Source organism: Lepidochelys kempii, chromosome 2, assembly GCF_965140285.1.
Source record: "Lepidochelys kempii isolate rLepKem1 chromosome 2, rLepKem1.hap1, whole genome shotgun sequence".
NCBI lineage: Eukaryota > Metazoa > Chordata > Testudines > Cheloniidae > Lepidochelys > Lepidochelys kempii.
Window position 1 is genome coordinate 110,286,335 of NC_136381.1, and position 17,023 is coordinate 110,303,357.

A 17,023-nucleotide genomic window follows, 5' to 3' on the forward strand; every position below is an offset into this window, starting at 1 on the left:
AGGGGAGGAGGGAGGATAGTGGAGCACCCAGAGGGACAAGCATCTCAAAGAACCTCAGTTACTGCACAAGGTGTCTTCCTCAAGGAGTGTCCCGGTGGGTGCTCCACTTTACGTGATTGTTAAGCAGTGCCCCTGAGTGGAGGGGAGGGGCTTTGGAGTTAGTCTACTGACTGGATAACACTGTAAGTCCAAAGTGAGCATCTGATACTGATTGTTGTTCTAAGCCTTAGAATTTAAGGCATAGTGTTTAGTGAAAGTATGGACTGATGCCCAGGTAGCTGCTCTGCGAATGTCAGTGATAGGCCACAGATTCTGCTAGTGCCCTGGTGGAGTGTGAGAGAACTCCCAGTGGAGGTTGTAGATCGTTGTTTTGGTAGCACAAATGGATACATCTTGCTATCCATTTGGATAGTCCCTGTTTTGAGATGGTTTGACCCAACAAGCATTCTGTTGTAGAAAATCATCTAGCTAATTTGTTTCCATATGTTTTTGTTCTTTCTACGTAGAACGCGAATGCTCTGCAAACATCCAATGTGCAGAGTAAGGCCTCCTTCCCGTCCACATGTGGTTTAGGAAAAAATACAGGTAAGTAAATGGATTGGTTTAAATGAAAGGGGGAGGCAACTTTGGGAATGAATTTAGGATGCGGACATAGGATTACTTTATCTTTAAAGAATGTCATATACGGTGGGTGTGCCATTAGGGCACCTAATTCTCCCACCTGTCTGGTAGATGTGATGGCAACCAGGAAAGCCACCTTCATGGATAAGTGCAACGAAGAACAAATTTTGCAAGGGGTTCAAACGGCTTTCCCATGAGTCCACACAGAACAAGGCTGAGGTCCCACATAGGTGTAGTTTCTTATTGTGAGATAAGTGTTTTGAATGCCTTTAAGGAAGCATTTAATTGTTGGGTGAGCAAATATAGTGACCCCATCCACCTTGTTGTGGAAGGAGGTAATAGCAGCCAAGCATACTCTGATGGAGCTTGTGGATAGCCCCGATTTTTTAAGTCCTAGTATACAGTCAGGATCCTCAGTGGGGGGGACGATTGTGGCAAGATCTGTTTATCTGGGCACCAGATGCAGAATTGTTTTCACTTAAGTACAGGAAACACATATATCCATAAGTCTCCCACTGTTCAGTAATATAGCTTTTACTTCCTCAGAACAGGCCATCTTGACCTCCATCAGCCATGGAGTAACCAGGCTTTAAGGTTGGGGTTCGGGTGACGGACTCATCCCGCATCTTGTGATAGACGGTGAGGTACTAGGGGAAGGATTCGAGGCGGTTTCACTGCCATCTAGCACAAGTATGGGAACCACATTTGTCTGGGCCATGTGGGTGCTATGGGAATGACCCTGGATTTGTCCTGCTTGATCTTGTGAATGACTCAGTTTAGGAGTGGGGTCAAAAGAAATGCATACATCAGTGGTGCCTCCCATTTTGAGGAGAGTGTCGCCTAGGGAGTGGTGTCCCAATCCCACTCTGGAGCAATGTTGTGGGCATTTGGCATTCTGAGCTGTTGCAAATAGATCTATGGTAGGGAACCCCCATAGTTTGAATATGGATTTGAGAATTCCAGGATCCATCTCCCACTCGTGGGTTTGCGAGAAATCCCTGCTTAGTACATCTGCCGTTGTAGTCTGACATCCTGGCAGATAGGATGCAGATATCTCTACGTTGTTGGTGATGCACCAATTCCAAGGGCGTATTGCCTCTGTATATAGGGAGTATAATCGTGCTCCTCTGTGGTGGTTTATATAAAACATGCATGCTCTATATTGTCTGTGAGGATCTTGATTGTATTGTTCTTGATTAGAAGGAGAAAGTACTCACATACATTTTGGACTGCCCTTAGCTCCAGTAAGTTTATGTGCAGGTTGGACTCTGCAGGGGACCAGCAGCCTTCTACAGTATTGTTGAGTAGATGTGTCCCCCAACCTATTAGGGAAGCGTCTGTGGGGACTGTCATGGTTGGAGTTCTTTGATGGAAAGGGACTCCTGAGCAGATGTTCTCTGGTTGTATCACCATGTTAACGAGTCTTTTACTCTGCATGGCATAGTGAGGCATCTGTTAAGAGGGTGTCTGTACGGAATATACAGTGTTTGAAGCCAGGCCTGCAAGCATCTCATGTGGAGTCTGGTATGCCTGACAAACAAACACTGTTGTCCACCCACACGTGCCCCAAGAGTTGTAAACATGTTCTGGAGGATGTTTGTGGACTGTCCCTCACTGTTGAAGTTATGTTGACTAGGGTGAGGAAGCATTGTTGGATTAGCATTGCTGTTAGACAGTCAAGACAGAGTCCTATGAATTCCAACTTTTGGCAGGAACCAGTATGGATTTTTGCACATTTATTTGCAACCCTAGATTTGTGAAAAGGGTTATCATGCTCTGCGTGGCATTTATTGCTTCTTGCTGTGTTGGTGCCTCTATGAGGCAGTCATCTAAGTATGGAAATATCATACTCCATGTCGGCACAGGTGAGCTGCAACGACAGTGAAAACCTTGGAAAAAAACCCTTTGGGCAGTGGATGGGCCGAAGGGTAGCACTCTGTATTGGAAATGTTGTTTCCCTATGTTGAACCTCAGGAATATTCCGTATGACAGGTGGATGGTAATATGAAAATAAGCATCCTGAAGGTTGAGAACCGAGAGCCAATCTTCATTCTCTAATGCCGGAATTATTGCGATTAGATTCACCATTTTGTTGTGCTCTCATGAATTTGAGTTTTTTGTAAATCCAGACTGGGTCTCCACCCGCTGGTCTTTTTCGGAGTTAAAAAGTAATGTGAATAAAAATCTCTCCCTGTGTTGTGATGGTACGGGTTCCACGGCACCTAATTGTACAAATCAGGTTTATTTTCTGTTGTAACAGGTGCTCATGAGAAAGGGATGGGGGAAGGGAGGTGGATAGGTGGGATAGAAATAAAGGGGATGGAGTAGCCCTTCTGGATAATCTCTAAAACCCATTGTCTGTCGTGATGGTGTTCCAGACTGGGTATTATAGTGACAGACGGTCCCCAAATGGGTGAGGCACCATTTCTGGTTCATGATTGTTTAGAGGTGGATTGTTGCGATATCAAAGGCTGATCTTGGTTCTGCTGATGTCTGTTCTGTCTTTGTTTATGCCGTTGGTCATATTGTCTTAGGGGTGAGAGTATGGCATAGACCGGAATCTCTGATTGTAAAACCTGCCTTGTTTCTTTTTATTTTCAGGTACTGTGACAGACTCAGACCAGAAGGATATAAGAGAGTAGTGGAAGGGAGGTATATCAGCCTCAGAATGAGTAGATCCCTGTCCCCTGGATAGCCAAACAAAGGCTACTCCAGGCCAATCAAGACGCCTGTCACCAAATTAACCAGTTAAGGTAGTTAGGCTAATACCAGCACCTGACCTCAATTAACTGGCAAAGGGTCAGTTAAGGCCATTAGGTTAATGGAGACAGCTGGAACCAATTAAGGTCCTACTCATACTGCTTAAAAGCTCTCCTTTCCAGTTCTCTTGAGAAGCCCAGGTGAAGGGAGCTGAAGGAGAGGGAGCATTGCTGAATCCTGAGGTAAGGGTGAAGCTTGGGAAAAGGCGACCATGGAGAAGCGGCCCAGGGAACCAAAGCAGCATCATCGGTGAAGGGAAAAGCCACCAACAGCTGCTACCATTAGGGTCCCTGGGCTGGAACCCCGAGTAGAGGGCAGGCCCGGGTTTCCCCCTTCCCCCTCACTCTACTTCCCCTCTCAAGGGGAATCTCTGTAGACTTTGGTTCAGGCAAGAGACCAAACTGAACCTACTGAGCTCTAAGGAACAACAGAGACTGTGGGTATTCCACCTTCCATGCTGGCCTGTGATGAAAAGTAGCTCAATAAGCTGTGACCTTTGCTGCTATACTGGGAAAGGAAGGTCATATTGAGTGTGTTAGTGAGCTTCTGAAGCCACTGAATCCACCTGGAAGCACGGGACCCACCAATACAGGCTCGGAGCTTTGTCACAGTACGTAAATGCCAAGGGTTTTTAAGGTCGCCCTTGAGTCTTTTAGGGTGTGTAACGAAACATCGGTTTTGTCTGCAAATAATTTCTGCCCCTCAAAGGGTAAATCCTCAACCGTTGTCTGGACCTCCCTTGGGAGCCTGGAGAGGTGGAGCCATGATGCATGCTGCATGACCACGGATGTCACAATGGATCGTGCTGCTGTGTCTGCTGAGTCAAGGAGGTCTGGAGGGCCCTCCTGGCAATGAGACCCCCTTCAGAAATGTTTGCATTCTACTGTTCTTTTTTGTCATCTTGTAAATTTTCAATAAAAGTTGACCTTTTGGAGAACAGATTGTGTGTATTTGGTTAGAGCAGCATAGTTGGCTATGCGGAACTGAAGTGTAGCTGAGGAATAAGCTTTCCACCCGAAAAGGTCTAGCCTGTTCCAGTCCTTATTGTATGGGGTCATTCGAGACTGGCGTTGTTTGCCCCTTTGGTTGGCTGCCTCCACTACAAGGGAGTTTGGTGCAGGGTGTGTAAATAGGAACTCAGCCCCTTTTGCTGGCACATAATATTTTTTGCCAGATCTTTTACATGTGGGTGGTGCGGTAGCAGGTGTTTGCCAGATTATTTTTGCAGGCTCCGTGACTGCATCACTAATTGGCAGAGCTATCTTTGCTGATGGGGATGCCTGGAGTATGTTTGAGAGATTGTGTTGCGCTTCTGGTAGCTGAGCCAACGAAATGACCAGGGATTCAGCAACCCTTTTGAAGAGGTTCTGAAAGGATTTGAAATCATCCCCTGTGGTGAGGGGTGGTGGCATTATGGTTTCATCTGGTGACAAAGATGAGAGCGGAGTAGGTGGTGAAGTGTCATGTTTGGCTGTGTCCTCAGGTTCCTCAGTGTCTTCCTCTTGTGTTTCTGAGGGTGCCTGGACAGTTGAAGGGTAACAAGGCTGTTCTGGACCTAGGCAGGCTAGGGGCCTGCAACTGGATCCTATACACTGCTCAGGGATCCCAGTATGACCAGTTAGGTGGGAATGGTATGGGGGAGGGGGTGCCTATGGGTGACCATATCATCCTCCTGTATCTGCAGATGGTCGGTGATGAAATGGTCAAAGCTTGGGTGAGGAGTGGCAAGGAGTATATATTACTGCCTCGTCCTCTTCTTCCTCTTCACTGGAGATGGGGTGGCATATCTGCAGGGATTAGTCAGCTGGCTTGGTACCAATCTGGATGGAGTACCCTCGGTACAGAGTAGAGGAGATTGAGATCACTGTCTGGTCCGCATGCCTCATGAATTGCTGTGGAAAACCTTGAGTCTCGGTGCTGGAGACGGCATGGTGGACAGCCCGGGAGCATGAGTTGAAGCTGCCAGTGCTGAGGATTTAGAGCAGTGCAGCAGAGGAACAGCAGGCAACGCCACTGTACCGCTTGGTGCAGAGATCTTCTTCAGTTCCATAGGTGCTGTTATGTTTCATTTTAATGCGTAAGCCTCCATTTTAGCTAGCCTCATAGGGTCTTTAGCTCTTCAGGAACTCGTGGTGCCAGATGTTCCAGGTGCCTCATGTTCTGGCACGCTCAGTGCCGTTGATACCAGGGCAAATTTTTCAGTTGGGGATCGCTTTCTTTTAGAAAATTCTCAGTGCAGAGATGTCTGCAACTGCTTTTTGGTAGCCTTTCTAGGGGTAGGCTACTTGGCAGCCATTGTTGAAGTGGAGCCCATGTCAGAGACTGGTGACCATTAGCCAGGGGGTGACCTGGAAGCAGGGTCGGAGGTTGGCCTGAGGGATTTCTCCATCATAAGAAGCTTCAATTGGAGATCCCTGGCTTTTCTTGTCCTAGCTGTCAGTTTACTCAAAAGTGCCTACACTGCAGAAATGTGTCTCGCCAAGGCAGCGGATACCCTGAGCATGACCATCAAAGACCAATACAGAGAGTCTGCAAGTCAGGTGAGCTGGCCATTTTTGCGGGAGTCAGTCTCTTAGAGAAATAAAAAATAATAGTAAACCCTGTTTGAGGCTAAGGCTGCACACCTGCCAGAGAGGCAGCAGTAGATAGGAAAGGTAAAGGGATTTTTTTTTTTTTTTAAATTTTTAAAGAGGTTAGAGTAAGGCAAGTGATACGGAAAACTAACTACAACTAAGCTTACACTATCACTATGAACTATTTATTATAAATCTTATCTGATGTAGGAGAAGGCACTGCTGACTGCGCCAACTCAAGCCAAAGGCAGTAGAGAAGAAACTGAGGGACAGTTGGCTGCGCACTTCTGTGTAACTGCTCGGAGCAGCATGAGACAACTACAGCGCGTGCGTGGCCCAACTGGGCACTGCTACCACAAATCTCCGATTACAAGCGCAGGGTGTCAAAACACCTAAAGGGGAGCACCCACAGGGACGATCCTCGAAGAATCTATCATTTCCCTCAAAATCAGTGAGGGAAGAGGACTCAGTGTCTGGAATTAATAAGTGACAAAAGAAAGTTTAACATTAAACATTCATAATGGAAAATGGTTCCAAAAATTTTTTTAAAAATACAGATTTAGATGAAAACTCAGACTCTGGAAGACAATTCTTCAGCAAGAAGCGAATTATATCCACAGAGCTGCAGAATACAAAGGACCCTGACGACAATCTACAGTTATTTGATCTAGAAGATAGATCTAGCACACAGAAATGTTAACTAAATAAGCAGTTTCTAAAAATTCTGTTGAATTTAAAGCTTTCACAGGACAAAATTAATTATGTAATATCTCCTAAGACTACACAGTTATCTATAGACAAACATCTACATAACCTGAAGACTCACTTTAATGCAAATAAGAGATTAGGATTTCTTTCTAGTAAACTTGGATACAACTGTTGTGTTGTTTCAATGGCTTCTCCCATTCTTCCTGCTAAAACCAATTTTTGAATTCCTGTTCACCAAAGCACAAAAAAGTAAGGTTAAATCTTGCACAGTGTAAGGATTCGTATACAACATTAAATGATTAAAAATACCACCAACATGAATCAATAGGATTTTTACCAAAAAATTCACAGAAAGAAATGCATTCATTTCCTTGGAAATTTTGAAATATTTTAAGAGTTGTATTTATTTTACAGATATTTATGAGCATTATATACGTTATATATTGCCAGCTGCTTTGACAAACACACTGAACTACCAGTTACTCAAATAGCTCATTTAAAGGAAGATTAAAAATTAAGACATTCATAGAATATCAGGGTTGGAAGGGACCTCAAGAGGTCATCTAGTCCAACCCCCTGCTCAAAGCAGGACCAATCCCCAATTAAATCATCCCAGCCAGGGCTTTGTCAAGCCTGACCTTAAACTTCTAAGGAAGGAGATTCTACCATCTCCCTAGGTAACATTGTTGTGAGTATTTTATTTTTAACTGATATGTCTTCATAAAGTATGCCCACACTGCACTGCTGTCATTTGCAAGACCAGGAATACCAGGTTATATCTAAACTATGAAAAATGGTCAAGTTTAGATTGTGTTTAGTTAATATGCTAGCTAAGCCCAACCTAAATGTGACCCCTCATCTAATGAAAATCAGAGTAACACCTTAACTTAATTTTCACCTATTTAATTTACAGCCTAAGCTCCTGACTAGACTACAACTCATCCTGCTAAAACTGAACTAAAAGTGTTGATATTTTCCAACCGTAAGCCTGACAAACGCAATCTGCATCTAAACAGCACGTGCTAGCTAGGCCTCTACCACTTTTCCTACTCAAGGCAAAGTCTACGTCTGTGGTCCCATTCAAGTTAACTGACTAGTAAACCAGAGCTGATTGTCAACGTGATTGTCAACATTAGTCTAGACCAGTGGTGGGCAACCTGCGGCTGTCAGGGTAATCTGCTGGCAGGCTGCTGCAAGACAGTTTGTTTACACTGACCGTCCTCAGGAACGGCAGCCCGCAGCTCCCAATGGAACGGCGAACCGCAGCCATTGGGAGCAGCAGGTGGCCATGCCTGCGGACAGTCAAAATCAGCAAACTGTCTTGTGGCCCGCCAGCAGATTACCCTGACTGGCTGTGTATGGCCCGCGTGCTGCAGGTTGCCCACCACTGGTCTAGACACACCATTAACATTTGTTCCAGGATAACGCCAAACATGTTTGTGTCCTTCCTTTCGAACACCAGTGTCATGGTAGGTAATTCATAACATTCCTCTTCATTAAACTAGTTCCAAAATTAAACAGTACTTTCAAGATTAACAAACCAGTGGCTCAAGAATCCATGATTCTGCAGAATCTGCAGAAAAGGACCTGGGGTTACAGTGGACAAGAAGCTGGATATGAGTCAACAGTGTGCTCTTGTTGCCAAGGCGGCCAGTGGCATTTTGGGATGTATAAGTAGGGGCATTGCCAGCAGATCGAGAGACATGATCATTCCCTTCTATTAGACATTGGTAAGGCCTCATCTGGAGTACTGTGTCCAGTTTTGGGCCCCACACTACAAGAAGGATGTGAAAGAATTGGAAAATGTCTAGCGAAGGGCAACACAAACGATTAGGGGACTGGAACACATGACTTATGCGGAGAGGCTGATGGAACTGGGACTGTTTAGTCTGCGGAAGAGAAGAATGAGGGGGGATTTGATAGCTGCTTTCAACTACCTGAAAGGGAGTTCCAAAGAGGATGGCTCTAGACTGTTCTCAGTGGTACCAGATGACAGAACAAGGAGTAATGGTCTCAAGTTGCAGTGCGGAGGTTTAGGTTTGATGTTAGGAAAAACTTTTTCACTAGGAGGGTGGTGAAGCACTGGAATGTGTTACCTAGGGAGATGATGGAATCTCCTTCCTTTGAAGTTTTTAAGGTCAGGCTTGACAAAGCCCTGGCTGGGATGATTTAGTTGGGGATTGGTCCTGCTTTGAGCAGGAGGTGGGACTAGATGACCTCCTGAGGTCCCTTCCAACCCTGATATTCTATGATTCTATAGTTGTGCATTAATGCACTGAATTATAATGTTGTAAGATTGTTGAAAGGACATTCCACGATGAAGTTTCATAGATTAAATTGTAGGGAATTGTTTTTAATATAAGAGACAATTTAAAGTTAATTTGTTTTAAAAAGCATGCAGTGTACTTTCCAGCCTTACTTTGTCTATTTTTAATGGAGGCTAATTCTTCTAGTACAGTCTGGTCTGTAGATCTGGCAAAAGCCTCTGCTGTTGCACAGTACCCATGATGAACTAAATAAGATGAAACCATTCTGAGAAGAGAATTCAAAACAGTTAAAATATGCAACATCATTTACACCATTATGCAGGTAAAATAAACTGAAGACACTTTTCAAATTTCAAGACAGCTCAGCAAACAAAATCACTTGCTTGACAAAAGCAAATAGTGGAATTAGTAAGATACCTAAAACAGAAATATATATTTGCAACATATAAAAATGTCCTATCCCATCTAGTCATGAATACATTAACTGAATCTATTTGATTTCCTTCCCAGAAGAGCTAAGCTCCTTGTTAGAGCATATTCTTACTTGTACTTGTTTTTCCAAACTATTTTTTTAACATTTCAATTTAGATAGAAACAATTGGATTTTTTTTTAACTAACCCCATTTGTTAACCCAAGTTATGATCAAATTACATATTGATTTTTTAAAATTTATTCCTTGCTCATGAAACATGTTGGACTTAAAGCCTTGTGAGGCCAAATCCTGTATTAATCCACAGAACAGATACAGTATGCTCAGTAGCAATAAGAGTTTCTCCAAACAGCACCAAAAATGTTCCACAACCCAGAACTGGCATGAAATTCTGCATATGTCTACACTGCAAAAGAGACCTGCAGCATGTCTCAGGTCAACTGACTCAGGCTCATGCCACAGGGCTAAAAACAGAGTAGATATCTGGGCTCAGGCTGGGGCCAGGACTCTGAAACAGGGTGAGGGAGATGGGTCTGAGAGTCTAGGTTCCAGTTTAAGCCTGAACACCTACACTGCTATTTTGAGCTCCATGAGCCCGAGTCAGTGGACCCGGCCTCTGAGACTTGCTGCTGTGGTCTCTCTTCTTTCCTTTTTTTTTTTTTGGGGTGGGGGGCCAGTATAGACATGCCTTATGAGTAAGAGGGAAGACTCCATGTTTAAGGAAATCTGTGACTGTGTCGATACCAACACGTGTCTACTGGCAACTAGACAGACTACCAACCCAGTTTAAACAAGCTACAGAGTAGCCGATTGACTTGCACTCGCTAGTGACATTGGTATGAATTTGTACTTATAACCCAACTATTGATCTCCTGCAAACATTTAAGTCCTTGTACATAAATTAAACATGACATAATGGGTTTACTCATGTGCATAAAGATAAGCACATGCATAAGTGTTTATAAGATCAAGGTCCTAAAGGAAAAGCCTTTAACAGATTTTTAGCATAAACATTGGTGCAGAAAACAATCGTGGTGGCAAGTGGTTCTGATTCTGCATGGTGGTAAAAAAATTCAAATACTTGTGACAATTCACTTAATCACATGAATTGTAATTGATCCTAAATATTGTATTTAAGGTTCTGAATCTAAGTACACTGAGAATGACAAAGTAAGTTATATTGCCCCTTCAGTAGTTTTATTAAAATTAAAATGCTTGTTTGGCTGGGAAAGACGACAAAATGGTGTCAGGTGGTGGTGAACTAACAATATAGTGCGCATTCACTTGAAGACCAAAATGTGTTCATTGTGATGTTCCCCCAGCCAGTGAGTCTGCTCAAAAAATTAAAATTAATGCCACATTAATACAAAACACTGTTGTAAACAATGCATTCCAGCAAGTAGCTGGACTAATACAGCCAAATTTACAAGTTCTACTAACGTTGTGAGTGCAGAAAGAAAGAATACCATAAAATAGGTTTTCAAGATCTGATTTCTTTAGTTTAAGTGAATTTAGTGCTTATGAAAGAAGGGGGAAGCTAGGAGAGAGCAAGCGAGAGCAGCGGCAATTTTTAAATTGCAAATTTCATCCCAAAATACTTTACAAAGTTAAACAAGTTACATATATGGATCGCTTCATTTGCTTCTGAAACGGCTACTATTCCACATCACATAACACAAACAATATTGGCACTGAGTAAAAACCATATCCAACTGAAAATACACGAGAAATTCAGGCATTTTTAATTTAATTACCTGAGTTAGGCACAAAAAAATTTATATTCAATAGCTATAAATATATACACACATACAAATACATATATAGCCATTCCACATAGACTACCTCAACTCACAAGTCTATGTCCATAACCTGTGTGTATCAGTTTCCATATCCACTCCCTCTGCATTCAACTTCACTTGTCATTTCAGATTGACTTTTCTTTGGGGCAGGGACCAAGTGTATTCCATGTTTTGTGAGGCACCTAGCATGCTTTGGGGTGCCAGATAAATAGTTATTAATCTCCATAGGCCGTTCAGTCCCCTGCTTCTCCGCTGAGACAGCCATTATCTGTGTCAATTAATGTCAAGTTGTTGTAGTAGTTTTTTAAAAACGAAAACAACTACAGTTATTTCTTTGATACAGATACCTATCTACCAGGAACTGAACTGAGAGAGATTTCTACATATGCCATCCCGATGGCCATTCAACAGAATGAATTTTCGGTCACTACTGATCAAGGATGCATTTGAACTGGTGACCAAGAAGTCAAACGTCATATAGCTTATTACTAATTTTATATACCAGCAAGCTGCCCTGATGACTCTTAGTGGTAATTGTAATTACTGTATCAAAGAATGCGCTTCATTTTTTACCATCATTTCAAATATGACAGGAAAAATACAAAGTTCTCATGAACATTTAAGAAGGGTCTATATTTGTTCTAAAACTATTCCAACTATTTGAATTTAATTAGGATTTCGTACAAACATTTTTTTTTAAATGCCCATTTTAAAATCCCTTTTAGAGAATTTTAATTATACAGTCTTTAAAATCCCTCTAATTCTTACTTTTGAATCATTGTCTGCCATTCTCCTTCCCGATCTCCTATAGGAAATCTGTCGATCTGAGCCTGAATTTTGGTTCTCCATTCTCGCATATAGTCTTCAATATCAAACACAAATGGATGCTGCCCAAAGTTAGCATCTACCACTTCTCCTGGTGTTTGAAGCCCTACTGTAGGGTACAAGTTTGGCTGCAAGAGATTTTTTTTTTAATCAATACTTTTTCCTTTTACTCCAGATTCCCCCCCCCCTTTTTAATCACCTTCAACATCCCCACCCACATTTATCACTGGGGAGAAGTAGTACTCAGTCTCCTAGCATTCCCAGTGGTTAGTCAAATTTTAGTAACTGATACCAACCTCAGCAATAGGACAACATACAACTCTGTCACCAGTGGGAGAGGAAATAAAACACTGCCCATTATTTTGAGATCCATACCTCAACACTGGTAATTCCTCATCAAACTAACAAATGCAATTTTTAAAGCATGGTTAACTTCACACTTTTTGGCTTCAATTTTATGTTGAAAACATGCATCTCCAAGTTAAATAATCCTGGACTTTTAAAAAAAATTGATTTCTAAACAAGAGCAAAAAAATTTAACACAAATTTATAAAGTGGGTCATTTCCATTTTCAGGTGTACCACCACTAAAATTCAGATGTTTTAGCAATGTTTAAGGTAAGAACTGAGCTAGGGGAAACTCCTTAGCTTCAAAATTCAAGTATAATGCCTACAAAGAACCATAACAGTTCACTAAAACTCCCATGATTTCTTTGATTTGTATCTAAAACGACTTCAAAAGCATTTGTCTTCTAAATTCTATTTTCTTTTCAGAGATTGGCCTTCACAGTGAACTTTTAAAATATGGTCCCAATTCCCAAAGGGGTAAAATCTGTTTTGCCAGCACTAATGCGTTCTAGGATCAGAGTGAATTTTTGGATGCCAGTAGCGTCTCTTCAGCTTTTTCTCTTAGGACCTAATGGCACAATGATGCCCTCCAATAGGATTTTGTGTCTTAATCATGGTCCTCTAAATCACAACACCACCAAAGTCCAGATTGAAAATGACGTGAATGACAGAAAGGCAAAAAAAGAGACGACATGGTGTAACCATAGTACAGGGGGGCCTTTCATATAGAATGCTGCTGGAGAAAAATCCAATCAAAATATAACTAGAGCTTATAGAATTTTATGCAGAATGTCACCATATTAAGGTATTTTTAATTTATTTAAAATAGTTTACATACTTTGTACTATGAACTAAATTACAATTAGAAAGCCTAGTGTGACTAGTATTGACACACATTAAAAATAGCCTTTCTTGGAGGAAATGCCTAAATTTGATATTACACACACAAAAGTTGGTGTTTTAAGAAGCCTTTGCATATAATGCAGCCACCACTTGTGTCTGAACAATGGACATTTGTGCTTCCAACTCAGGTATTCTCAAGAATGAACACACAGACACACATACTTCTGTATTTGGGCATAAAACTATGACAATATAAAATAAGTTAGCTTTATCATTATTGTTCACAGATTATCTCACAACCAGTTGACAATCAAACAAGGTATATAAATAAAATTTTTAAATTATGTATTACATTCTCATCTTGATTGTCTGGTCAAAATCCTCAAGAAAATGCCCTGATACTAAAATCTGAACAGAGAAAAAATAGTAACTATTTGCTTTTCAGTATTAGTATTTACAGATACTGAGTTTCAAGTTTTTGCCTCAGTAATATTTGTCAAACTGAAAACTAGACAGATAAAATGATATAAAAAGGGCATAGTGCACATTTCCAAGAAGTATAAGCTAGAAAAGAACAATCAGTACATCTGAAACAGCTATTTATAGTATACAGAAAAATTTATTTTCTGTTTGAAAATCCACTTATCTTACCGGTAGATCCGTGAAAGCAATACCTGTAATAAAAAGAGATGCATTAAAAATAATTTTTCATGTATTTGTATTCAAAATGTACTGGAAAAAGTTGAGCAAGTAACTTCCTAGAGGCTTTTTTTGTTTTGGGTTTATTTGTTTTTTTAATTTAGTATGCAGGAGCAGTCAAGTAGTCAGTTAAATTTGCCAGATCTCATAATTGTTGAAGGGAATATCTAGATGCTAAATATTTAGTTTCTCTAATAGTTATCTGTTACAGGTTTGCAAAAACTTCCCAGACCTGCCTCAAAAGTAAATATGACAGGCATGCGGACATCCATAATGCTTCTGCACAAGTTAGTATAGTAGTAACAGGAACCAAAAGGTCAGTATATGGCAAATAGAAAAGAAATATTTTCAAAAGATAAACATTAAACTACCATACAAAAATATGCAGACCAATATTTTGAAACTTGGTAGCTTAAAGCTATGTTCTCTTACCAGTGTTATATAGGACTAAGTATAGATCTGACAGCCTATCTTTAAGCAATCAAGTGTGAAAATTTTGGCCACAGCTGACTGTCTTAAATGCTACGGAAAAAAGTACCAATAGCATTTTCGTAAAATATTCTGGCAATGTACAAGGTCTGTCATATGCAACTATAATAACAAGATGAAAGTTTACTGCAAAGAAGTGTCTCCTACTGGCAATGCATTGTACTTTTCTTGTTTGCAAAAATTAAAGCAGAAGTAGCATATTTACCAGAGGCTTTGTTGAAAATTAATTTAGTTCTGATCCAAACTAAGTATTCTATTGGAGTTAGATAAAGTCAAACCAGGTATTTTAGTATCTAGTTATAAAATATGAGAAGCTGATAAATGACAAAACCTGATAAATGATAAAAAGGGTAATTTTGTAATTTGCTGGGATTAGGAAGGGGAAAAAAAATCTAACCTTTATATGTTCCCAGTGCTTTAGGTAAATTTTAGAAAAAGATTCCAATTTCAAATAGATTCTTTTGAAGAAGTGAAATTCTGTATCTGAAACCCATAGGGTGCATCATAATTTCCTTCTCCTCATGCTGTAAGGATTTTATTTTTAACCTTGCTACTAGTTGTCCATCTATGCTGACAACTCAAGTTTACTTCGGTTTTATTTCTCCATCTGCTATACCACTATAATCTCAAATGTACTAGGACAAAAAACAAAGCTTCTAATCTTTCCTCCTAAATCAAACCCCATTTTCCACCACCGTTAACATCTCCATCCTTCACCATGGAGGCCCTCAATATAAGGATCACTTTTGATTCCTATTGTCGTCTTTCTCCCACCCAAACTGTAACCAAATCCTGCTAATTCTTCCATCACATCCAAAAGGCTAACTTGCTGTCCATGTCCTAATCTTCTCTTGCCTTGACTACTGGAACCTCTTCCTCTTTGGACTTCTTGACTGTCACCTCCTCCTCCAATTTCTCCAGAATGATCTCTTATATGTTGCCCTGATCTTAATACTCCACCCCCTCACTTTTGCAGCCTCCCAGCAGCTTTCCATCACTCTAAATAAGCTTTTTGTTCTTCCCTTCAAGGCCTATATTAAGCTCCTGCCTAAATCTACAGCCAGTTTCTTTATCAGTCCCACTCCTACCAACAAAAGACATCTTAACTCTTCTTCCCCTTTGTCATTTTCTCACATTGTCTAAGCCTTATTCTGTTAGCCCCTATTTCAACACTCTTCCAAAACCTATTCACCAAGCCACAACCCTCTCCTTAACCCACTGCTAATACAAACATGCAAGACATGAGGAAAGAAAAATATCTTTGTGCACTAAAGTGTGTGCAAACTACCAGACAGGTAATTTATGCAGGATTAACACCACCCATCCCTGCTGTGCTCATCCTCAAAGTTTCTGTACAATGTGGTATAATGAGACATGATGCTAAAACATACGGTGAAGGGTTAACTGCCATAAATTTGGGATGGCCTATGTAACTAACTTGTGGCTTTGTTCCAGCTCTAAATGGCTTGGGAACTAGTTACTTGAGAGATCATCTTTCTTCCAGGTGAGATAAGTGAATATGCTTTAAGATAAAGCCCCTTTGATTTAAGGGTTATGGAGCTACTGGCAGTGTGCTGTCCATAAAGGGACACGCACTATTTGAAATGCATTCTCCTATGCTCTGGGACAAAGGGTAATTAGATTTGTTAGCAGACTTCATCTAACAGTAACACAGTATATAATTAAAAATTCAAAAATATAAGCTTGAATTTAATTGCAACAATTGAAGACTAGAGACCTTCAGAAAATTCATATGCCAGATCTTAGTCACCACAAGTTGAAATATATGCAGATCTCCTGGGAAAGATGGTGTGGGCAAACCCTCCAAATTCATGTATAAGGTTTTAATGTTGCATTAATAAGTTTTTCCATTTTTCTTATCAGCTAGTTTAAAGCCCTGCAGTATAAAACCCATTTAAAAAAAATCAGTCCATATTTAAGGTGCTTATGAATCTTAACTCCAATGTCAGGGGCCGCTTAATACAATTTTAAGATTTTAAACATACAAAAAACTGCACTAGGTTTGTTGACATCAGCTATCATTAGCAGTGATTGTTTTCCATACCCAAACTGTGTCCATTCTTTGTGTAGAAGCAGGTATTGTTGATAAGGTTTACACAACAACCAATGACATCACCAGTTGTAAATGTTGGGCCATAGGGTTGTCCAGTTCCAGAGGAACAAAATGAATGTCCATCATCTCCATGGTAACCATATGAATGTTTATCCCAACCTAAAACAAAGCATTTCAAGTTTTATTCACTTGTTTCCGCTACAAATTAATAGACAAAAATAAACATATACAGCAAAAGTTAGCTTGTTACAACCCAAGCAGTTTTTTTATTAAGGTTGATTATCACACTCACCATTATTCCTGTGAAACGGTAAAATAACCGTTACCAATACACATAAGACAGAAAGTGCTAAATTAAAATGCTCTGGTTCACCTGAATATCATCTTCTTTCAAAAATGGTTGAACATAAAATTCTATTTCAAATAGACTAGTCAAGAAAAAAAGGGAAAGTGTGGCAAAGACTGTCAATTCCCTCTCCCTTTTTAAAAGATTTGAGATTCAAAATTGTCAACATTTTACAACTGACCAGATCCACTGTCTGAATGTTAAAGCTACCTGCATGTCTGGCATGTCCCAATAAAATAAT

The 17,023-nt window shown here is 40.6% G+C and overlaps 1 protein-coding gene and 1 long non-coding RNA gene across 4 annotated transcripts in view; one reads left to right on the forward strand and one right to left on the reverse strand.

Annotated features, from left to right (window-relative positions):
- RANBP9 (RAN binding protein 9) overlaps window positions 1–17,023 on the reverse strand; it is a 71,593-nt gene that overhangs the window by 19,192 nt on the left and 35,378 nt on the right. For all 3 annotated transcript variants that reach the window (XM_073331931.2, XM_073331932.2, XM_073331930.2), the window contains exons 4-8: window positions 16,428–16,595; window positions 13,826–13,848; window positions 11,928–12,112; window positions 9,082–9,194; window positions 6,781–6,889 (exon numbers count right to left, since the gene is read on the reverse strand). In XM_073331931.2, coding sequence (XP_073188032.1) covers window positions 6,781–6,889; window positions 9,082–9,194; window positions 11,928–12,112; window positions 13,826–13,848; window positions 16,428–16,595 — 598 coding nt within the window. The remainder of the gene's footprint in view (window positions 1–6,780; window positions 6,890–9,081; window positions 9,195–11,927; window positions 12,113–13,825; window positions 13,849–16,427; window positions 16,596–17,023) is intronic.
- LOC140906958 (uncharacterized) lies at window positions 16–5,583 on the forward strand. The gene is made up of 3 exons (XR_012157313.1): window positions 16–585; window positions 1,168–1,260; window positions 3,223–5,583. It is a non-coding gene; the product is annotated as an uncharacterized LOC140906958 (long non-coding RNA).